Genomic DNA, 24,117 nt, shown 5'->3' with positions numbered 1-24,117 from the left:
TGTGTATTTATTTTTATTTTTTATTTTTTTGTGAGGGGTTTTAATTAGTTTTCTCTGGGGGCACTCGCTGATGAAAAGACAATTATGGGCCTACTGAATCCTTAATCGAGGTCAGTAAAGGATCAAGTCCTCTCCTAATCTAAGGATGAGAATCCTCATGTCCAAGGGGATGTGGACCGTTGGATGAAAATCCAACGGTTATAATTATTATAACTTTAAAAGGATCCCCTGTTTGTAGCCGTTGAATTTTCATCCAACGATCCACATCCCTTGATTATGAGAATCCTCATCCTTAGATTAGGAAAGGATCCTGGTCCGTCAGTAAAAGCGGATATAGGGGCTGTGTTTGGGAAGTGGGTTGCTTAACCCGTTTTGGATGGCTTCGGACTACGGTTTTGATAGCCAAATATGAACACCTACTATTTTATATTTACATATTTACTTGTTAAAGAAAACCTGCGAGAAATTTAACTCGTCATTAAATAAGGAAAATGATCAATCTCTTCTTTTTAATCCATCAAGTTCGGAGATTTAGGTCATTACAATTTGATCAAACGGTTACAAATAGAGACTCATTTTAAAAGTTATAATAACTTTAGCCGTTAAATCAAATTTCAATGATCTAGATCCCCGGATTTGATGAATTAGGAGGAAGAGCCCATTAAATAATGCTAAGTGGAATAAGTTTTTCTCCTTATATTGACCTAGTTTTAATACGCTAAATATGAATGTTTATTATTTTACATTTACATGTTTACTTGTCCATGTCGAAGAAAAATTTGCGAAAGACTTTACTTGTCGTTAGATAATGATGAGTGGTACAAGTTTTTCTCCTACTCTCGATTTGGTTTTGATACGCCAAACATGAATATCTACCATTTCATATTTACATGTTTACTTATCTATTATCGAAGAAAAATTTGTGTTAAACTTAACTTGTCATTCGATAATGCTGAGTGGTACAAGTTTATTTTTCCGACTCTCGACCTGGTTTTGATACGCCAAATATGAATATATGCCATTTTTAGATTTACATGTTTATTGAAGAAATATTTGTTTGGAACTTAACTTGTCACTAAATAATAATGAATGGTAAAAGTTTTTCTCTTACTCTTGACCCCTATTTAACAATGTAATATTTTAAAATAATTTCTTTGATTTTAACTATTCTTTAAGAAAACAATATTTTAAATTAGAGAACTTTAACGAAAAGATATCGATACTATTCCTTTTAACGAAAAACCACATTTTTACACTAAAAAGTCAATTCTGGTACTATTCACTTTACCCTTTATTTTGTTCTTATCGTTAAAACTCAAAGTTTTCAAACTCTTTTCATTAATTTTCCTTTTGAATTACTCTTAACTTGCAACCAGATCATTTAGACTAACATAAGAAACTTTGTAAAAAGTTCTTAATACGGTCAACAACTCTCTCCGATATCATGTCAATGTTTTAGAGATTTGGATAAGTGGTCCACTATTTGTCACCAACTTACATCTTATATTTTTACAACAGATTAATTATAAAAGTTTTTCACATAAGGCTTTATTGTAATTAGAAGTTGAACGTATACAATGTAAGTTATTTTTCAACATTGCATTTTGAAAAGTTAAAAGTTAAAGTGATTAAGTATTAGGTATTTCTTGCCAATTCATTCTTTACTTTATTTATAACTTTCTCAATATTTAAATTCTTGCATTGTAAATAAGTAAACATGTATGACAAAATTATTAGTTGCATGCCAAGATTCGGAAATTGCAATGTCCTCCTACCACCGAACTTAATATCAAATATTAAATCTTGCTATATGCACATTGGTGGCAAGATTGAGTTTGTATTCGTAACAGCTAGATTATAGTATCCACTTGCCAAAAAGAGTGTAAAACGTATGTTGATTAGTTAGCTTAGGTTTTATAAAACATCACTAGTAATGTTTATTACGAAAACAATCATTTAAATCTCTACCACCTTACCATGGTCATCACAAAAAACACCTTAACCGTTATTGTCGCCATCAGTAATGACACCAATTTTGCTACTATTGTCCTCACACCACTCACTCCCACTGTTATCACAACCACCCTCCACCACTATCGTTGTTTCCATCACCACCACCACTCCCAACTATAGCATCACCATCTATGCTGCCGGCACTCCCACCATACTTTCCTTCAACCCACGCCCTCACCACCATTGTTCGACCACCCTCTGACATCATCATTGCTACCTCCACACCACCACTCCCGACCACCATCACCATCTACGCTACCACCAGTCCCACCACCATTGCCCTCTCCTCGTGCCACTATTTCCACCACAGATAACCCACCGTCATTGCCAAATATCTTAAATATATTACAAAAACATTACTACTAAACTCTAAATTTATTATTTTTTACACTTTAGAATATGGTACCAAACACGTTTTCAATTTTTTTATTTAAAGAAATCATAACCGGATTAAACCACTAGATAGGTTATAAAATCGTAGAAATGCAAAGTTGTATCTATCATTTTTATTTTACAAAACAATTATTCGAAATTCGTTTTGTAAAATGTCACCCGAAGAACCCTAAACTTCTCAAATACCCAGTTAGCATTAACCAAATTGCTTGGCTTTTTGGCTAATAATAATAATCTTTGTTTTTCTTTCTTGATATATTGTTTTATATTGAATTTGTAAGAATGCTTTGGATTTTCAAAGATTCCTGTCGAGTGAGAAAAAGCAAAAGTAAACCCACGCCATCACAAAAACGAGGGAGAGCGCTCTTCTGCCCTGCTGTTGCTCTCTCTCACATTTCGCTTTCTTTCTTTCTTTCTTTCTTTCTTTTCGTCCTTTTTCTTTTTCCTGTTTTGTGTTCTTTTTGTTTTTCGGCTTCCCATCGATCGTATTCTCTGTTTGTCATTCGCTTTCCTTTCCCACTTGGATCCATTTTTCTGGATTCAGATCCTCTCTGGATCAATTCTGTCCTGACCTAAGGATCAAATAATCTCATCCGTTAACGTAAAATTATGCAGCTCAAATTAATTCTTTTGTCTTGGCTTTGAATGAGACCACTTCATACTCTCCCTCCCCACGCTGCGTGCTCCCCCCCCCTCCCCCTCTCTCCCTCATCTCAGATGTAGAGAGCCTCCATGAAAATCTTTCAAGTTGCTCACTATTTCACGAGTATTAGCATCAACTGCATTGAGACAAAATTTCACCGTAGTATGATGAAGGAGAGAGGAGATTTGGAAACCAAAGGGTTTAAATATGATTATCCCATTTTAACTAATACCGAGGCGTTTTGTGGTAAAAACTCACACCTGACGTATTGGACATGTGGTAAAGTTGGGAACAGTATCGGTGTCATTAGAGTAGGACGGGCCTGGCCATCCAAAAATTCCAACATGGTATCAGAGCCCACGATTGCGGGCCTGTGCAAGCCAACGAGCTTGTGTGCAAACCAATAAGCTTGTCACCATCGGGAAGGAAACAAGTCTGAACTCTTAATATAGAAACAATCGCTGAGTTCCAATTGAAAACAAGCGGGCCCAACGTGAACTGACCTCTAAGTTTCAATTACCGATGTGGATCTCCACGTGTGAACCACTAAATGAGGTTACACGTGAAGGGGAGTGTTAAAGTCTCACATCGTTGGTGGGAAAGGAAACCAATGGGTTTAAATATGATTACCCCACTCTAACTAATACCGATGCCTTTTGTGTTAAAAATCCACACCGGACGAGGCAGGTGGTAAAGTTAGGGACAATATCAGTGTTATTAGGGTGGGGTGGGCCTGGTGATCCAAAAATCCAACATGGTATCAGAGCCCATGGTTTGGGCCCGTGCAAGCCAATGAGCTTATCACCAAGAAGGAAACAAGTTTGAACTCTTAACATAGAGACAACCGCTAAGTTCAATTACCGATGTGGATCTTCACGTGTGAATCACTAAATGGGGTTACACGTGAGGGGGAGTGTTAAGGTCTCATATCGGTGGGTGCAAGAAAACCAAAGAGATTTAAATATGATTACCCCACTCTAACTAATACCGAGACCTTTGTGATAAAACCCCACATCTGACGGATTGGGCATGTGGTAAAGTTAAAGACAATATCGGTGTTGTTAGAGTGGAGTGAGCCCGACAATCCAAAAATCCAACAATAGAGACGCAGCATGAGAGAGAGAGTTTTTAGCTGTGAAGGAGGAAGAGTGATCTCAGCTGCGTGATTTTATGTGAACGGCTATGATTATTTGTTCTCTAGGGTCCGCATAGAAAGGATGTGGAGAGGATTCTGATGACATTTTCTAAACAAACAAACAAAAAAACTAAACAAAAGCAAACAAAATGATAGTTGCACTCTCCAAACAGTACAGCTAAAAACCCTGTTGCAAATTCATCACTTGTCATACTCACACACTAACATACAAACGGAGACAGAATGAGACTCGGATCACACCTAAACAAATCTCAAGGCGGGAAAATGCGACATGAATACGACAGTATCTCAAATTAAATAATGCATTGTGTAGAATTTTGGTTTTCTTCTTGATATTAGAGTAAGTTAGTTTGGGTGTGAAGTCTAATTTTACATGCACTTCACATCACTCGCAAGTTTGATGTGTAAATACCATGTCGAGAAATTAAGGAATCTTGCATAGGTTTATAAAGACGGTTAATCACTGTTTATAGTCAATCGATTTTATAGTGAAATCTCAATTTTTTTTAGCAAGAAGGTTAAAGTATGTAGTGACACATGATAAAATTTTGGACACCACTACCAAATTTGGTGGTTTCCGTTTCATGCAAATCAAGTCCCATAAAAAATCAAAACATACAAAGAGACACAAAACATAACTTTCCCACCAAATGTCAACCGGCCGATAAATGAAGACGCCAAGACGATGATATCTTAAACTAATCACAGAATGTCATTCAAAAAAGTTAAAACACGTAACTGCGAGTGTGATGGGGTTTTAGAACAAAATTTGGTGTCAGTTATGTCCTCTCTCTAAATTTAAATAAGCTTTGGCCACATTCCATTAATTGATGAGAGCATGCATGCATCTTTTATTCAGAATATGACGTCCTACATGTCTTTCTGCATTTGTGTAAAGAAATGGGCACTTCAGCTAGGGTTGGCTTTAGCTTGGCCTGCCTTTATATGCTTGGCAAAAGGCTTTGCATATATTCGTGCCCTAATGTTTGTCTGCCTCTACCTCTGCCTGTGCCTGCTGCCTGCTGCCGCTGCCGCTGCTGCTGCTGCTGTACACATAGATTCTCAGAGTGTTTCTCTCTCAGACTCTCATCTAACACAAAAATGGACTTGCGTTCCCACATTGGTGAGAGCCTTCGGTTCCCTATCCATTTTCTCCAAAAGGGCAATTAATCTGCTTTTCCAATAATTTACTTGTGATTCAAAGCAGATATCATCACCTTCCAAAATCTTTTTATATATTCATTGTTTTAGGCACATGCACGAACAGTTTGGTCATCTATTTTGTTTTGCACTTCGACAAGATTAAGTTAATCTGCTTGCAAATTGTGCTTAATGTGAAAGTTATTATTTTTTACTCGAAAGATATTCTAATATATTCTAAACTACCGAAAAATGGGAAAAATGGGTTCAAACATGAATGTAGAGGTTTCCCCTAAAAAAAAGAAAAAAAAAAGAAAACATGAATGTAGAGAGTTCTCCCTGAAAAGGTCACATGGGGTGCTTTTGTAACATGCAGTACTGTAGGACCATATTATATTGAGTACCGAGTAATATACTGTGCTGGTGTATAATGGGGAATGTTGGAAAAGGCAAAAAGAATCGACCCCGGTCGAGTCGAAGGTTTGATCGCTGATTGATGCAATACATGCTTGTACATACTTTAATTGCTCATGAAAAAGAATAAAATGTGAATGATTTACACTCGTATATGTATGGTTTACGATCTTATAATATTCAAAGTTAATTTTGAGACTCGTATGATCATTTTAAAACCCAAGAATCCAACATAAGCATAATATATCCAAATTGTTGATTATTTGATTTTTGTATGTTTCAGTCTGCCGTTTAGATTTACAGTCTGACACATTATATGTTGAACAATCTCTCTCGAAAAAAATCTAATAAGAGAAAGGACAACCTCTCTCAGAAAATATATAACAAGAGAAATATTAAATTCGGCGTACTGTTAGATTCACAGTCTAGCAAAACATTTATGCAGTTGATATAATTTGATTTATATTGATAATAGAGTATTACCCTTGATAATGCTTTTACATTAACACTGGTCAAACTGAGAGTTGAGACCCCACAAGTTATTGAAGACGTTGGTGTTTCCTCATAAAAATAATTAGTGGTATAGAAAGTAGTTCAACTTCTTAAAAACCTTTGTAAGGTTTTTTCTTTCATCAATGTGAGATGTTTTTACTTTCACATCTTCACACGTCCCCTCATGTGTGATGAAATTTCAAACCAAACACGTGAACAACACAAATTGAGTCACGTGAAGCACGTGTGACCGTTGAACTTCACATGTAAGCCAATCTGCTCTAATACTATGAAGAAGTTAGAGTTCCACTATAAAATTAATCGGCACTATAAAATCTAATTTTTTACAAGCTCTTACAAAAATTTTCCTTTCACCACTATAAATTTTTTTTTTACCTCCATTATCCTCACAGTTATTACAAGCACCGCTGATTCACGAGATAAACCGCCGGCTGAAAATCAATACAACCAATTGTACCTAGCCAGCAGACCTACCCTTAATCGGTTGCGCATCACGGGGTCCCATTAATCTCACAACCTTACTCACTTCACATGCGCTAAGAATGCAACCAAAGGAGTTGTTTGAGAGAGAGAGAGAGAGAGAGAGAGAGAGAGAGAGAGAGATTTGGTGGTGTTGTGGCCCTTGTGGGATGGTGAGACAGTGTGGTAGGGTGGGGATTTACGAGAATTGGTTCTGTCACGATCGTCAATTTGTCAGGTGGTGTTAGTATATGGATAATGTTTGTGTTCCGCATATGGAATAACTTATTTGTCACCTCATGGTCCTCATCTCATTTATGATTAATATGATTTTAATGTACGAATATTATAATTGAAAATGTTTATGTTTTATCATTATCTAATATCATATTTTCAAAAAATTATTCGAATTAAACATTATTAGCCATTTTTATGCACTAAATAAATTAATGGGCGGTTTTCATAACAAATAACATCTGCATAATGAACTGTTTATTTGTTTGATGCATTTAATGGCTAAACGATGTTCAAATTTAATGGTATTTTACAATATGATCTTTAGAGGATTATAAAGAAATGAACGGTTTCGATTATAATGTTCATACTGTAAAAATATGTTACTCGTAAATAGGAGAACAAGTAGGTTCCTTCACAAGTGGAACATAAGCATTATCCTTATACTAACGCAAGCATTATCCTTAATGTAATATACGTGTTATAATATTGTTATAAACGGTATTTAGGACAACAACTTATGTACTGAGTGTATGAACCATGCCCACATATACAAAAGCTCTCTTAAGAGTTAACTCATCATGTCACATCTAACTGACTCGTAGTTGTTGGTCTCAAAATTGGTCCCGGCCACAAGCTGAGGATTTTGGGATCTCTTAGTCTTTCTTGATTTGTGGGCGGGTGTGTCAAATCATTGCTTAAGGTCGAGCGAGTAAAAAGAAGTTGGTAATTTTGTTTGCGCTTTGATTTGACTTCTTTCAATGCGATTAAGTACTGAGGAAGGAACGCGTCTTGATCATAAGTTCTATGTGCCTTAGGTGCAAGAACTTTTACTAAGCGTAAAATGGGCATTGTTTTGCAAAAGTCAAATGAAATGGATTTAGTGGTTGATGAGGCGTTGAGATGGGTGTTGCATGTGCGGACACCATGAGTGAATAGATGATTGGAAGCAAGTTTGGTGATTATTATGGTCATATGAGATGAGATGGGAAAGCTAATCGCATCAACCAAAACGAACTAGTCGATTAGATTGAATTGATAAGTAATTAGGTTAGATGTTCCTATTGTAAGAAAATATAATGCAAGAAAGTAATCTAAGTGCGAGAAAATAAAAAATTACGCCAAGTGCAAGAAGGTTAAAATCATTTTATAATGAAAAATCAAGTTAAAATACGAATTTAATTGCAAGCTATGGCCACATCACGAAAATAAAAAAAATATAAAAAGCACGTAGGGTGCAGAGAAAATAATAAGATGAGTTTGTGTTTGGTTTGTGACTTCTAATAATGTCCTAGAAGATCCTATTTACACTAATTGAGAAGAGTATAAATTTACTCTAAAAAATGAAGAATAAATTAATATCAACATGGTAATTTTTAAAATTTAAATAAAAAATCTCTCACAAAAAAAATTATTTTTTCAATAAATCGTTGTATAAAGTGGCAACTTATAGAAATGTAAGTAAAGCAAAATATATAATATAAAGTGTGTGAACGTTATATTCTGTGCATGGAATGTGGCGAAAAGTGTTGGGGTGTCTTCTCAACCTTTACTTTATCCTTTTCTAATAAAGTAACTTAAATGTATAAATGTTATATAGAAAAAAAAAAAACAAAACAAATATATATAACAAAACAAATAAATAAGCTCAAATGGGTTCGTGGTTTGTCTCTCTCTCATAGGTCAGAAGGTTTGTCTTTCTAGAGTGACGTTTGTTTGGTTGAATATATATTATTGGTAGATCTCATCAGATAGATACATAATTCTCAATATCCAAACTGGATATCAATATTTTTCAAGTTATAATAGTTAGTGCGGAGAAACATATGTAGAACAATAACAGAGATTTTAATTTGGCAAGTCTTCCTTTATTACATTGGTGGAAAAATGTTGAATCATTGCATAACAACGATGTGGTTCAAACTTCGTCGGTGACTCATCATCTAACAACAAATCTAATAAAATTTATCGTTTGAAAAAAAAAAAAAAAATCTCCAACCCTAATGTGGCCCGGGCATGCATGCAGTGGCCCCACAACCTAGAAAACATGGAGAAGTGATCCTCTTCGGATCTCCTCCACCAAAGTCTCTAGATTAAGTGATTCGAGCCTTTGAAATTTCATCAAACGGGCAAAAATTATTATAGTTTTTAAGGGGTCAAAACAGGTGGGCCGTTGGATAAAATTTCAAATATCCGGATCACTTGATCTAGTAGCCTTGATGGAAAAGATCCAGAGAGGATCTTTTCTTGAAAACATTTGGGATATATAATTAAGGCCATTGTTTTCAATTTGCATATCATTTTCTTGGAATCGATTTGTATATTTGTGTGGCAGTCCACAAATATATATAGTCCCCACAAAATATATGTCCCTAAATGAAAACTACTTTCTCAAATAAATCATTGTAAGGTCTAGTCTATGTATATTGCCTATATATTGTTGCTTGCATTATTTCTTTGGACTACTTTGAAAACGTACCATTTCTTAATTTTGTTGTCCTTCTCCAATGTACACGTTGTTCGCAATGTAGTATATATACGTGGAAAATAGACAATCACATGCAAAAATAAAATGCACACAAATTACAAATTGATTTTTCTTATTGATGAGACGAGGGAGTCAGAAAACTGGCCTTTTAATAATTGAAAAAGGAAATACCGTATCAGGACAACCTTTTTGTTTTTTGTTTTTTTTTAATATCAAAATCACTAGACACCCGCATACTAGATGACGTAGACACTAGTTGGTATAGATTGATGATTAATTTCTTTTTATTAGCACTAGCTTAATTAGTTAAAATGCCACTATATTAGTTAATCATACCATAATTTACCTCTATTTTTACTCCCATGCCTTTTGTTTAGTGTGAAATCATTGCATGATCCTCCCAAGGCTAGCAAATCCATTATGTTGATAATGCAGTGCACTAAGTTAGTATTATATTTGGCTGTTTAGCTAAAATGATTTTTGAGATTAGAATAATTCTCCACTTCATCTTTGACAATGAAAATTGATAGAAGTGGTTCATGAGTTTGTCTATCATAAATCATTTCGGTTATTTCGTGATAAACCTGCTAATATCCTTGTTAAGTGAAGTAGTGGGTTTGACAAAAATAACCTTTAAAAGGTGGTCACTTGGTCGTTCATGTGATAATTTAACGAGAATTTTGACAGATTTTTCATGGAATGACAAAATGATTTACATTGAATGAACGCAAAGGCTACTTCTATCAATTTTCATTATCAAAGACCAATGTGAAAATTATAAGAATCTTAGGAACCCTTTCGGATAAAAAGCCTTATATTTTTGCAACTTGCATGTGTAGGGATTCACACATCTACTTATCGGAGGGTAATTGGCTAGCTAGGGTTTTCTCTGAAACTTGCAGAGTCAGTGTTCCATTGTCTCATACATATTTTTATTTTCTCTGCAGTATATAGCGACATGGAAATGATCTGATTAGAACTGTTCGAGCATGCAAGAGCAAAGACAGATCCATTAGGAGGGTCAGGATCGATCATCAAATTTTTTAGGGTTTGTTTTTTCTGTAGTTTTGAGAAGAACTGAAGATTCTATGTAGTCAGATTACTTATAGTTTTGTCTCCCCAAAGGCCGATGCTTATATGCTTTATGCAGTGAGATTGAGCTTTCCCTACTTCCTTTATAACTTTGTCATTTTCTAAATTAAAAAACAACCAAAGAATCTCAGTCTTGTGAGATATTTGAGCATGTTTAAGCGTTTCAAAACAAAAACCAAATAGTATAGAGGACCCAAATTGTAATGTAATAATGAAATAATGCTTCTTACTCTATCATATATTGACCTGGATTCGTTTATCTGAACATTAATGTCTGGATTTCGTTTGCATATGTTTTCGGTCACTTGGCTCGCTCTCGGCCATTGACTGGTCAACATGTAGGTTATATATTTCATTGCACTTGTCGCACCTTTCTTCACCAGACTCTTCCATATCAACTTTTTTTTTATCACATCCTCAACAAAGTTGCTTCTCATGAGATAGAAAAAAACCCTACGGCTTAAACTTTAGATTTCAATTCTTAATTTTTGAGCAAAAAATTAACATGTAATGGGCGATTGAGAATGACAAAATAATACTTGGGATTGATCAAAATGGCAATTGGATCACAAGTGGACATCCGAACGCACGAAAGACCCAAAAATCACGCATCTATTGCATCGCACCATGCATGGTCGAACTTTGTAAAAATTTATGGTTAGGGTTGTGGTTACGATCAATCTTGGTAGGATAGTGTTATCTACACTCATTTTTTTCACACAATTCTTTCAATTTCCTACCATTGAGTTGAACGAATTGAAAAAAATCAATAAAAAAATTAACAGAAGTGTATGACGAGTAAAATTAAATGTGTGAATAGTACTATACTTTTGATATACGTAGAGAACGGAAATGATAAGTTGGGTTTACATTACCCTGCCGTATGATAAAGCACGCACCTTTCTCATTGAATCATTATTATTGATTATTCTCAAACGGCTTAATACAGCTCTCTCCTACTCAAATATTGCAAACATAAAACATGCACAATCACAAATGCACGCGCACCCACAGATTCCACTAGTTGCGCGCAAGCCATTATATCCAATTATGCTGTTTTATTACACCATCTTTAAGCAAGGTTCTATAAGACTCTAGGTATTTGTCGAGTGGCAAACTGAGACTTAGTGTCTAGCCATAATAGGTAGATTTGAGTAAATTTGTTATATATCTTAAATAAGTGTTTGTTTATACTTAAAAATATATAGTTGTATTGAGATACATAAATTGAAAAATAGAATAACTTATAGATTCGAAAGTATTAAAACATATTGATAATATGGGGAATCATAATATAATGTGTATTCATCAAAGTTTTTAACAAGTCTCTTACAATTTATTAAAAAAAAAAAAAAGGCAAAATGAGCGCTATTAATTTTTTGTCTGAGTGATAGTTGCGACCTAAGTGGGTCTAAGCGGGCTAGGTGAGCACTTAGACTGGCACTTAGATTGGCTAGGCGAGTGCTTAGACGGGCTAGACGGACGTCTAAGCAGGTCTAGACACCATTTCTTAATTTTCAAACATTTAAAGATTAATCGAAGTGGTGGTCAGCCGCTTAGTGCCTAGGTAGTGTTAGGCAGAAATTTTTTGAACAATGTCTGTAAGAGAGTCTAAAACTTGAATTTGAAATGTTATGTAATATTTTTTATGCTACAACAAAATTGTTAAATGCATTTTTAGATTTAGAAAATATCCGACAATCTCTAGATTTAGAGAGTCCCTAATCCCTATCCCACTCTTCAAACAATTTTTTTTTTCGATTATTAACAGATGTGCTTGGAAAGGTTTATAAAAATGAAATACTCAAAAAAGGTCAGATGGTGAATGGTTATTCTAATTCATTTTTTTAGAACAAACCGCATGCCTCTTATTTGATAAACGCAGTTTGGATTGCTAGAGATCGACTGAATACTCTTCATGTTTGCTTATTGTTTTATTCTTCTTAGTTAGATGCGTCGAGTGTTGTGGCGGTGCGACTTCAGCTCATGTTGGTATAGTTTCATGATTGAGGCTTATGGTTTAGACAAAAGCCTTGGTTGTTTTCAGTTTCGTGGACTCGAATAATATGTTGTAATCGATTTTGGTTACGTGAGTTTCTTATGTTTCCGTCGCTTTTGTCCGTTTTAATTTTTTTCTTTTCAATGTGAAGCATGGCGCATGTTAACCACTTATATTATTTTTACGTCTATATTGATATTCATATCTCGTGCGCTTCATTGATTAAGATTGAACAAGTCATATTGCTTCCGGTGCTTACCTCATTTAATGATAGAGTCCAAGTCTTGTTAAATAAAGAGATGTCACGGTGCACATTTAATTGTGGAAAATTGAAAAGGGCAAAAGGCATGCTCATGATTACAAAGGGAAAATGGTTGCAAAACGACAATGTAATTGAATTCTCCTTTACCCCACACGCATACGCACACCACATACAAATCAGACGCTTTTGATTTCCCCCATTTTTTTATCTTGTTTTTGGGGGATTTTTTTTTTTTTTTTTTGGTAAAAAACATATATATAGTTTGTCTGATCATCCACTTTAAACAAACCAAAAGGATCCTCGTCAGATTTTTTTTTTGTGAGGATTCTGAGAATCCTCTAGTTACATCTTTTTATTGTATATCATGTGATCAGAAATTATTGTAAATTTTTTATTTAAAATTGAATATAAGCAATACTTGATAAAAACTGATCATACAATGTACGATGAACGGATATAATTGGAGGATCCTCAATATCCTCACAAAGAGGATCCGCCCCACTTAAACAAAGCCTCCATCTTGGACCCAACATGCCTGCCTGCCTCCCTTCTTCCTTATACTTCATTCACATTTTTGCTCCGCATAATCATGGATTATTACGAACATAATTACATATATTCTCAAAATATATGCATGATCAATATCTCCATTTGTGCCGCTAATCACTCCACATGGCATCTTTCCGACCGAAAGATCTCGAACCAACGGTCCACTACTCGTTTTACTTTTATTTTCGTGCATGTCGTAAATAAATTTTTGTAAAGATTTATGTCTATGTGGTCTCTAAAATTGCCATGGAAAGAAGTATATGATTAGACAAATTTTATTGTGAAGGAATCCCAAGACACGAGGGCAATTTCTAGGCATACGTACATGAGAAAGGTGAAGAGGGTTTTGAAAGTGAGATTGTTTGTGGATTTTATGTCACTTTATATAATGTTAATTTTCGTGACAATGTTATAAAATATTATATTAAAACATAATGTGACAAAGAGTTCATGAAGAGTTTCACTTTTGACAGAGTTTTTTTAGCATTTCTCTACATACATTACCACCCATTCTCTTTGGAATTTACAAAATATCCAAATAGAAGTGTATAGGAGAATCAAAAGTGAGACTCTCTGTTATCTCATTTTTTTGACACAATGTATAATATTTACATAAAAATTAATGTTACCATAAGATGATATTCTATAAAAAAAACCATACATTGCGAGTGTCTCCATAACATTTCTCAGTTCCAAAATATAGACCTTTGGTGTGTGCGAAGTCTTGAAATGTACACACACAAAAAAAAGAACTTGTAGTATATTTTATTATATAAATTGCAAGAAAATCATCACTTTTTCCCCTTCAAAGGGTTAGGGGATGTGGATAAAGAAGAAAAGAAGGTCTTTGCATTTTTACCCTTTGTCTTTTTTAGTGGTAAAAGTAGAGAGAGGCTGAGGAATTGTGATTGGATGGAAATGATGTGCTAAAAAGACAGAGTTCAAACAGGACAGATCCCCAAATTTTCACATTTCTTTTAGGGATAGAACAACGTAGATCATGTGTAACACACATTTCTTCAAGTCTTTAAATTAATTTGTTAAATTGGGCTATAAGGGGCCTAATACATGATTTTGGAGGCTGGGCTTTCATTGTTCCAAACTTCCAAGGCTCCCCTTCAAGATCCGCCCCGCCCCGTTAATATGGTATACCCGAACCGCCCCGCCCCGTTTTGTGTTTAGAAATTTTGGACCCGGCCCTTACCCGCCCCAAACAACGGGTACCCGCCCCTACCCGCGGGTCCAGGACCCGTTTGCCCAACCCTAGTTGATACTTTGATGATATGTTTACTTATCTGGAATGGTACTGGATATATTCTACTTCTCGACCTCTCGTATGTTCTACGTTAATATTCGTCATCCAATATCTAAGGTTCTAAACAACTAGGAATTAGATTGAATGAGGGACGCTAGTTGATTTCATAACCATCCCCTCTCTCCTGTATACTGACTTCTCCCATTAATCACTTTCCTCATTTCCAAGTAAGCAAACATAAACAAATTTATGTCGACACGAAAAAACAGACCTACATATTTGAGTAAAAAAAAAAAGTATGTAAATGATTATTTGGTATAATCGCACGCAATCTCTGATCTACTATGTTGGAAGAGGTCTTGAGTTCAAAATAATTGTTGGCCGCAAAGTCTCCAAGGTTTAGCCCAAAAAGTATTAACCCAAAAATGTAGATCCACAAAATTGGGCCACTCGGCCTCAGTATTTGTGCCTTCGGCCCATTACCCGACCCATTAAATCCGTTTACTTGATTGTTCTCTCTCCCGCTTCTCATCCATTTCAGCCGCTCGAAAATTTATGGGCGGACCGAAAGCACCCCCATAACATGCCGTAACAATGAGACACAGCAACCACACAAATTTGCAACTCTGCCACTGCCATGGTCGACTTCCCCAAATCTCTCTCTCCGAAGCGAGTCCTGAAGCTCCTCAAAGCCGAGAAGAACCCTCATTCCGCACTCGCCCTGCTCGACTCAGCGACCCGCCACCCGAACTACAACCACTCCTCCGACGTCTTCCACCACATCCTCCGCCGGCTCGTCGACCCGAAGCTCGTCGTCCACGTCGAGCGGGTCGTCGAGCTGATTCGGACCCAGAAATGCAAGTGCCCCGAGGACGTGGCATTGACGGTGATCAAAGCGTATACGAAATACTCCATGCCCGATAAAGCGTTGGCCGTGTTTCAGCAAATGGAAGAGATTTTTGGGTGTGCGCCCGGCGTAAGGTCGTACAATTCGCTGCTGAATGCGTTCATTGAGTCTAACCAATGGGACCGAGCTGAGAAATTTTTTGCTTATTTCGAAACGGTGGGTTTGGAGCCAAATTTGCAGACTTATAATGTTCTGATCAAGATTTCGGGCAAGAAGAAGCAGTTTGAGAAGGCTAAAGGGTTGCTGAATTGGATGTGGGAAAAGGGTTTGGAGCCTGATGTGTTTAGTTATGGGACTTTGATCAACGGGCTTGCGAAAGGTGGGAACTTGAGTGATGCATTGGAGGTGTTTGATGAAATGCTTGAGAGAGGGGTTGGTCCTGATGTGATGTGTTATAATATTTTGATTGATGGGTTTTTCCGGAAAGGCGATAGTGTGAGTGCTAATGAGATTTGGAAGAGGTTGGTGAAGGACTCAGAGGTTTATCCTAATATTGTTACTTATAATGTTATGATCAATGGTTTGTGTAAATGTGGCAAGTTCAATGAGAGTTTAGAGATATGGAATAGGATGAAGACAAATGATCGAGGACCTGACTTGTATACTTGTAGTTCTTTGATTCATGGGTTGTGCAAAGCAGGGAATGTGGATGGGGCTGAGAGAGTTTATAAAGAGCTGGTTGATAAAGGAGTAGTTCCGGATGTGGTTGTCTATAATGCAATGCTCAATGGGTTCTGTCGAGCAGGGAAGACTAAAGAGTGCTTTGAGTTGTGGGACGTGATGGAGAAGTGTGGTTGTCGTAATGTTGTGAGTTATAACACATTGATTAGAGGGTTGTTTGAAAACGAGAATGTTGATGAAGCAATTTCTGTCTGGGGACTAATGCGTGATAAGGCTTGTGTTGCAGATGCCACAACCTATGGAGTGTTAATCCATGGACTGTGTAAAAATGGGTATTTAAACAAGGCTTTGCAGATTTTAAAAGAGGCAGAAAACACAGGAGCTGATCTGGATGCCTTTGCGTATTCGTCAATGATTAATGGGTTATGCAAGGAAGGGATACTAGATGAAGCAGCCAGGCTAGTAGGTAAGATGGATAAGTGTGGCTATGAACCAAATTCTCATGTTTGCAATGCATTGATATACGGGTATATCCAAGCTTCCAAACTTGAAGATGCCATTTTGTTTTTTAGAGGAATGTGCACCCAGTTTTGCTCTCCAAATGTTATCTCCTACAATACTCTCATAAATGGTTTATGCAAAGCAGAAAGATTTAGTGACGCATATGTGTTTGTGAGGGAAATGCTGGAAAAAGGATGGAAGCCGGATGTGATCACATATAGCTTGTTAATGGATGGCCTTTGTCAAGGCAAAAAGATTGACATGGCCCTCAACGTGTGGCATCAAGCCCTTGACAAGGGCTTCGAGCCTGATGTAACTATGCATAACATTATAATTCATGGTCTTTGCTCTGCAGGCAAGGCTGAAGATGCTTTGCAGCTTTATTTTCAGATGGGGCGTTGGAACTGCGTTCCAAATCTTGTAACCTACAACACCCTAATGGAGGGTTTTTACAAAATTACAGACTGTGAAAAGGCATCAGAAATTTGGGCCCGCCTTCTAAAAGATGGACTACAACCAGATATCATCACCTATAATGTTACTCTCAAAGGGTTTTGTTCATGCAGTAGAATATCAGATGCCATTAGGTTTTTAGAAAAGGCTTTACATCTTGGAATTCTTCCAACTTCCATTACGTGGTACATACTTGTTAGGGCAGTGCTCAACAATGGGACCACTTCAAACTCTTCTTGGGTATAAATTAGCGCGGAAGCAAGTTTTATCTCCTGTTGCTTTTCTTTGATGTCAACACATTCATCGTTTCATCTGGGATCACATGATGAGACCTCCATAGTTTCCTTTTGTTCTCTTGTCATATTTTGTTAGCACTGGGATACTTTAAAATTCCACGTGTCATGAGAAAAGGTCTGTGGAAATATGTCGCTGGGCTAGTCGGTAGGTGCTTGGGATACTACTGATGAGGAATCTGTACAGCAATATTATTCTTCATGAAGAACGTCCTTTTCTTCTGAAAGTGACATAAGGTATGAATGATCTGTTTTTTGCCTACATTTGTTTGTTGGGTGTGTTGCATTCTCAGTGCAAAATCTGCCTACTGCAGGTTAAATGCCAATTTTATTGAATCCTGGAAAAGACTAGTTGGCAGAAGAATGAGTTTCTAGAATTCAGATCCAAAATCTTGCTTACCAGGTTTAGTATCAATTGCCATTCAGTTATCAATTCTGGGTTGTATTGCACATAGTGGGTTTTATTTAGAACATTAGAATGTCGAAGACATTACTTATAAATTTAAAATCTTGAGTCCTGTCTTAGCATGAATTATAATAATTAAAAGCTCATGAAGCATCATATATGGTATTGAGTGCCATAGGTTTTGGTGATTGCAGTAATATCACCAAGATCACCTTTTGATGATGCAAAAGCAAAGTGGCTTGATGTATCAAACCCAAGGTGTGAGATTTACTTGGGGTTATTAATCATGCTATATTTGCAGTAGTGCAGAGCTCCTGATGCAGGTTGGATGCCATCTTTAAAGTCATTATTTGGCACACGTGTGGCTTTCGCGGAATTTGTATCATTAACCTTCGTCACCAGATTCAATTTCTGCGGCTACTGCTTTCAGGTCAACATGCATTTTGTTGTACACTAGTGGGTATAGAACATTTAGAAGGTCATATAGACACTAGTGGATTCATAAAGCATCATATATGTAACTCGGTTACATAGTTTTTGGTGATTACAGTAGTATCACCAAGATCACCTTTTGATGATGCAAAATTAAAGGCTTGATGTATCAAACCCAAGTTGTAAGATTTACTTGGGTTTATTGATCATGCTATATTTGTGTAGCGGAGCAGTAGTGCATTGTTTCCATTCGTCTTTTTGGGCAGTTAAATTCTAGAAATGTCTGTATTAGAGTTTCTCATATTTTCGAGATATTCTACAGTTTTAAGTTTTAATTGGATAACGTAAAAGAGTTATGGCTAAAATTTTTACAATTGAGTTGATCAGGAAAAAACATGTATTATCTGTGTAGACCCAAGCTGTGTTCAGTAAAATAGTTGAGGCCGAAAATTTTACAGCATAATATTTTTGCTTCTAAGAGTAGGGCAAGGCAGGGCATCACCTTCTTTCTCCCTGTGTCTTCCCTTCTTCTGTACTTTCTGTTTCTGATAACATTTTCTACTCATAGATGACCTGAGAAACCAAACCCACAAAAATTGCCCCAAGAAATGCAACTTTTCTCCAATCAGGTGTTGAAGTGATGAAAGAGTCGACAAGTTGTACGAGTAGCAGACCAATTAGAGCAAGGTAAATGTTCCTCCTGGTTTCTGATCCTGCACTTTTTTTGGTAAGCTTCTTGATTTTATTTATTTCCTCGGTAGCATCTTTTTTTTTTTTTTTTTTTTTTTTTCAGCTTGCCCTGCGTCAAATTCTTAAAAAATAACCCTTCATTTCGCTCTTTTTCAATCTGACCTTCGAATGCTTCTAACTCGTTTTCGTTTTTCTCCATCTCCTTAATGTTTACTCCTGCAGATTCCTCAAGGGCCTTCATGCGGCTGTTTATATTCTCCAATATCTGCTAATCACAAACGATTAAGAATTTAATCCAAGTTATCCAACAGAAGTGTATAGCAAGTAGCGTTTTTTTTATCTTTTATGCGGTGCATGGAGCAGGAACTTAAAAACGGACCCTGTCGCTGGCTTCATCCAGGTCTTTGAGAGCATCTTCTCCAATCTTGTCAAACTCGGCGTTTGCCTCTTCTCCAAATTTGGTAAGATACTCTGACCTTTCATCCAAGTAATCGGCAAGACGGACCTTCTGAGCTTGAAGCATTGTTATCCTCACCAGCAGCTCTTGCTTGTGAGTGTCGCCTTCGGGAGGGGAAGCATCTGACTCCGAATCAGAATCATTGGACTTGCTGAATCGCAAGATGGAATTCTTGGCGTTGGACAATCGTCCTGTGTGTAAATTGGCATGTTTGGTGGGGGTGAAGGAGGTTTGAATGAGCTTGAGGCCAATCATCTTATCCGTTTTCAGTGCTGGCTTTAAGTTTGGAAGAAGAGGGGAGAGAGAGAGAGAGAGAGAGAGAGAGAGAGAGAGAGATTTGTATATCGACAGTTAAAACTGTTGAGAGTGCCCTTTAGCCTCTCATCTGGCGTTGCATTTTCCATCACTCTAAAAAGGTGTTTCTTAGACTAAAAAGTTCTTGTTAGAGAGGGGGGATTTATCACCTAATTGTTCCTCTCGCTCTATTTCTGTACCAACAATTGACAACTGATGACTTGCTTACTTACCTGGAATGAGTATTTGAATCATTATAACGACTAAATTTTTTATGTTTACTAACACAAGGGTATTAGAATTATTTTCATTCGTGACTTTCCTGTGTTTACTCACACAAAGGAAATTAGGAATTAGGTTGCTTATACGGAGTTGTAATCTCATTCTTATACCTTTTGTTTTCTACTTTTTTCATTCATGACTTTTTTTCGTCCGAAGTAAGCAAGCATGCCACCAAAAAAATGCAGGATTCGACCAATCATTTTCTTTTGGTCTTTTAGTTAAAATGGTCACTGAAATTGAAATAACTTCTCATTTTAGTCCATGAGATTTAAAATCGATAGAATTGGCTCCTGAGTTTGTCCATTGTCAATAATTTTGGTTATTTTGAGAAAAATCTTCGTTAAATAAAAATAAAATGACAAAAATACCTTAATTGACAAAAAATTGAGGGTATTTTTGTCATTTTAGTCTTTATTTAACATGAGTTGTTCACTAAAGGACCAAAATAATTGATTGTAGAATTCAAGGACCACTTTCTATCGATTTCAAATTTCATGAACTAGAGTAAAGAGTTATTCCAATTTCAATGACCATTTTAGCTAAAATATCTTTTTTCTTTTTTACTTTCTCAGTTCACGACTTCTCTCAACTTAAATAAGTGAATGGGTGATGAATAAAAATGCAGGGTTCAACCAATTATATGAACCTACGAATGATTAATTGCAATAAAGTCAACAAAATGCTATGAAAAATTCACAAACACACATTAAATCAATCTTGAAATCAACACAGAAATCTTCCAACAAATATTTTCAAACACCAACATTAAAATCAAATTAAAAAAAAAACTGAAATGGCAGACAGCCAGAAGATTAACAAGTGCCACTCCACCACCCTGCATATCATTGAGCACAGCCAGTCACCTTCTTGTAAGTGTACCACTTAGCAATCCAGAGGTACACCAAGAAATTAATAACGCTCAGAATAGCCAACAGCCAATAAAAATAGTCCAGGTGTCCCCTGTTAAGGTTATCCGGAATCCACCCAAGATTCCCATTCTTCGTGGTAACTTTAGTTACCACAGTAACTAGCAGAGTGCTGAGGTAATTCCCCAGTGCAACAGTGGTCAGTGACAGTGCAGAGCACAAGCTTCTCATGGCGTCAGGCGCCTGGTCGTAAAAAAACTCCATCTGCCCGATGAAGGTGAAAACCTCAGCACACCCAATGATGAAATACTGCGGGACCTGCCAGAAAATCGACATGGGAATGTACTCTAGGTCGTAGTAATTATATTTTTTTACAGTGGCAAGCCTAACGACCTCCAAAACCCCAGCAACAACCATGGAGAATATGGAGAGTGCTAGGCCGATTCCCATCCGTTGAAGCGTCGTGAAGCCTCGTTCGTGGCCCGTGAAGTGCCTGGCGAGGGGGACGATAAGCCTGTCGTATATCGGAGCCCAGAAGATGACGCTGACAGTGTCGAAGAGGGAGAGGGAGGCTGATGGGATTTTGAAGTTTGGGCCCATGTGCTGGTCTAGGGTGTTGCCTTGGAGGACAAACATTGTGCTCATTTGGCCGTAGACGGTGGCAAAAACTATACCGGATGCCCAGATGGGGCGGAGTCTGATGATGGATTTCAGCTCCTCTACTTGTGTCACTGTGCAGAGGCTCCATGGGCTTCGCAATTCCTTGGCACGGTTTGTCTCTGACTCCACAGCTGCCTTGTCAAAGAACCTGAAATTTGAAAAATATTATTATATAGAAATTCTCTTTACATGACGTTCGTAAAAAAAGAAAAATATTAGTTATATTGTTGAGAACACATCAATAAAAATACATTGAAATGTTTATTAACAATCAAAGTGTCCTTGAACTTGAAATTGTTTTTACAAAGAAGCACATGGTAAGTGCTTCTCAAGAAAGCACTTCTATGACTCAGAAAGACTGTTAAGTATTTATACAAAACGTAGTCAAAAGCGCTTTAGTTGTCCGCAAGCACTTTTAGCCTTTCTAGGTGAGGTCCCAAACAAGAGATTTGAATATGCTTTTAAAACGGTTAAGAACGCTTTCAGATAGCCATAAATATTTTTGAGAATGTTGGACATGGGATTAAAATTGTTGCTGCTAGCTAGGTTATAAAAACTGTGCTTGTTCAAGAAGAGAAGCATTCAAGATTCTTGTGAAAAGTTTCGACGCGCTTTTAGAAAAATCGCTTAAAATGAGTAAAAGTGTTTCCCATTGAAATTCTAGCTATGTGCTAGCTTCTTACCCTAATTTGTTGGTGTGCTCAAGCTTCCGGCTTCCTTGGATGTTGCACTCCTCATCTGCAGTCTCATAGAGAAGAGACTTGTCAGCAGGAACCTTCACTTTGCATTTCCTGATGGATGCAGCAACCACCTGAGCAATCCTTGTGAGGGGACTCCCGCCTGGTTTCTGAAGACGATATAACTTGCTTCCCAAGAAAAAGAACACAACTGCAATCCCCATTGCGACAGCTGGGACTCCGAACCCCCAATTCCATCCCACATTCATTTGAATCCAGACCAAAACTGTGGAAGCAATAAGCGCACCGACATTGATTGACATGTAAAACCAGTTGAAGAAGGAGCTCTTCTTTTTCCTCTCGGTCTCGTCAGTTTCATCAAATTGATCTGCGCCGAAGGATGAAACGCATGGCTTGATTCCACCAGTACCTACTGCAATCAAGTACAGAGCTACAAAGCAGGCCGCTCTTTGGGACGATGTTGTGTTGCAACCAGAGCTATCGCAATGTGGTTTTAATCCGTTGATAGATGCAGTGAGGGTCAAGAGTGTCATACCCTGGAATAAAAACAAAAGTTCTTCAATATATAGCCTCTTGAAGAACACAATTTATATTTGGACCAAACTTACAAGAACATAAACGATTGAAAAGATGGCAATTGTCCAATATCTTCCCAAGTATGCATCAGCTAGGAAGGCTCCTATCAATGGTGTCGCGTAGCACGTCCCTGACCAATTAGAGACGCTCGTTGCTGCCGTGACATTTCCCATGCCGAGACGTTTCTCGAGATAGTTCACTAGATTGGTACTCATTCCATAGTATGCCAATCTTTCGCAGCACTCATTTCCTGCAACAAGATTATTTAGTGATCAACATGAGGGCGCCATAAAACACCATGAACAAATCAAAATAAAAAATCAAATTCATAACCAATAAAACCATACCGAGAATAAAGCGGCATGCATTCCAATTTCCGGTCTCCTTCTTGTTAGCAGGTTTTTTATGGATGTCCAGAGTCCCATCGTTCGTGTAAAGATCATCGTCCGCCATAGCTGCAGATTAGCAATCTTTCGAGTTCCAGGCCTTTTTTTCTTGGTATTTAAAGCCAAAGACTCACCTACAAAATCACCATCATCATCACACACAGGCTGAGATAAGAGATAAGAGAGTAATCATGAAAATTTTGAAAGTGAAAGCATTGCCTTGGAATATATATTCTCTTTAAGAATTCTGTGGCCAAGTAAATTCTAGATTCTCAAAATATGAAATTAGGAACTTCACCGAACACTTGGACATGTAACAGGTCACACGTATGGTACCAACCTTACCAACCATCTATATATCTATGTTTTCGAACATCGTTAGATAATTATACAGTTCACGCAGCATGTCACATAAAAATGTCATCATTCAACACATGAGAAGTACTTCTTACAGTAGCAGTCTCGTAACAGGACTATAGTTTTTGTTACTTCCTTAAGAAAAAGGAGTTTAAAATCCTATTGAAAGATAATTGTAGAGACAGAAACCCAAACTAGCTAATTAGGTTTCTTTACATCTCAATAGAATTGAAGGGAATGTATCTAATATTATCTACTAGAGCCTCTACAATCATCATAGAATCCACAACCCACATTTTAATTAATCGAAATTCCATGAACACAAATAAGCAAAAGTTGAGTGAAGCCTAAGCAATATGTGATCATTTAGAGAGTCAAACTCCATCTTTTTAGAATTAGGGATTTTTCAATATGAAAAGGTAACCTCCACAATCCAATATCATATGAAAAGGAAAACCCAAGAAAAGTACAGTATAACTGTGTGCAAGAGCAACAAAAAAAAAAAAGTTGAAGAATTAGAAATCATAAAGAGACTTGAGACGCTTGTTGCTCACTTCGCTAAAGAGCATTTGCACTTGAGGTCTCGAGTTCGATTGCCCGGCCCCTTTCTTTAGATCGCTTGAGAGGA

General features: G+C 36.9%; 2 protein-coding genes and 1 pseudogene across 12 annotated transcripts; 1 reads left to right on the top strand and 2 right to left on the bottom strand.

Annotated features, from left to right (window-relative positions):
- Positions 1 to 15,145: 15,145 nt before the first annotated feature.
- Positions 15,146 to 19,932, top strand: LOC137745831 (uncharacterized). Of its 11 annotated transcripts, XM_088681639.1 has the most exons (6): positions 15,146 to 17,622; positions 17,700 to 17,788; positions 18,115 to 18,221; positions 18,792 to 18,950; positions 19,136 to 19,374; positions 19,455 to 19,932. In XM_088681639.1, exon 1 carries the CDS (start codon positions 15,248 to 15,250, stop codon positions 17,336 to 17,338), a length of 2,091 nt encoding a protein of 696 aa, XP_088537765.1. In that variant the 5' UTR covers positions 15,146 to 15,247; the 3' UTR covers positions 17,339 to 17,622; positions 17,700 to 17,788; positions 18,115 to 18,221; positions 18,792 to 18,950; positions 19,136 to 19,374; positions 19,455 to 19,932. The 11 variants fall into 11 exon arrangements, with proteins under 11 accessions (XP_088537765.1, XP_088537757.1, XP_088537761.1 ...); XM_088681631.1 differs by having other exon boundaries at positions 18,792 to 18,910; positions 19,136 to 19,932; XM_088681635.1 differs by having other exon boundaries at positions 17,700 to 18,221; positions 18,792 to 18,910.
- LOC137745832 (uncharacterized) lies at positions 18,603 to 19,625 on the bottom strand (annotated as a pseudogene).
- A 706-nt stretch (positions 19,933 to 20,638) lies between the features above and the next one.
- Positions 20,639 to 23,348, bottom strand: LOC148692258 (protein NRT1/ PTR FAMILY 8.1-like). The gene is made up of 4 exons (XM_088681628.1): positions 23,094 to 23,348; positions 22,779 to 22,996; positions 22,156 to 22,706; positions 20,639 to 21,620 (listed from the first exon to the last, which is right to left on the bottom strand). Exons 1-4 carry the CDS (start codon positions 23,197 to 23,199, stop codon positions 20,789 to 20,791), a joined length of 1,707 nt encoding a protein of 568 aa, XP_088537754.1. The 5' UTR covers positions 23,200 to 23,348; the 3' UTR covers positions 20,639 to 20,788.
- Positions 23,349 to 24,117: the final 769 nt, after the last annotated feature.

Source organism: Pyrus communis, chromosome 12 (genome assembly GCF_041283825.1).
Source record: "Pyrus communis isolate YQ-2024b chromosome 12, ASM4128382v1, whole genome shotgun sequence".
NCBI classification, from domain to species: Eukaryota; Viridiplantae; Streptophyta; class Magnoliopsida; order Rosales; family Rosaceae; genus Pyrus; species Pyrus communis.
This window is presented reverse-complemented; position numbering and strand designations above follow the sequence as displayed.

Bases quoted from the DNA above. Each gene is read 5' to 3' on its own strand.
- LOC137745831 (XM_088681638.1), top strand. From the start codon at position 15,248: ATGGTCGACTTCCCCAAATCTCTCTCTCCGAAGCGAGTCCTGAAGCTC.
- LOC148692258 (XM_088681628.1), bottom strand. From the start codon at position 23,199: ATGGCGGACGATGATCTTTACACGAACGATGGGACTCTGGACATCCAT. The intron at 22,997-23,093 runs GTATGGTTTTAT...ATCTTGTTGCAG, and splicing joins TGCATGCCGCTTTATTCTCG to GAAATGAGTGCTGCGAAAGA. The intron at 22,707-22,778 runs GTAAGTTTGGTC...TTTTTATTCCAG, and splicing joins TTTCAATCGTTTATGTTCTT to GGTATGACACTCTTGACCCT.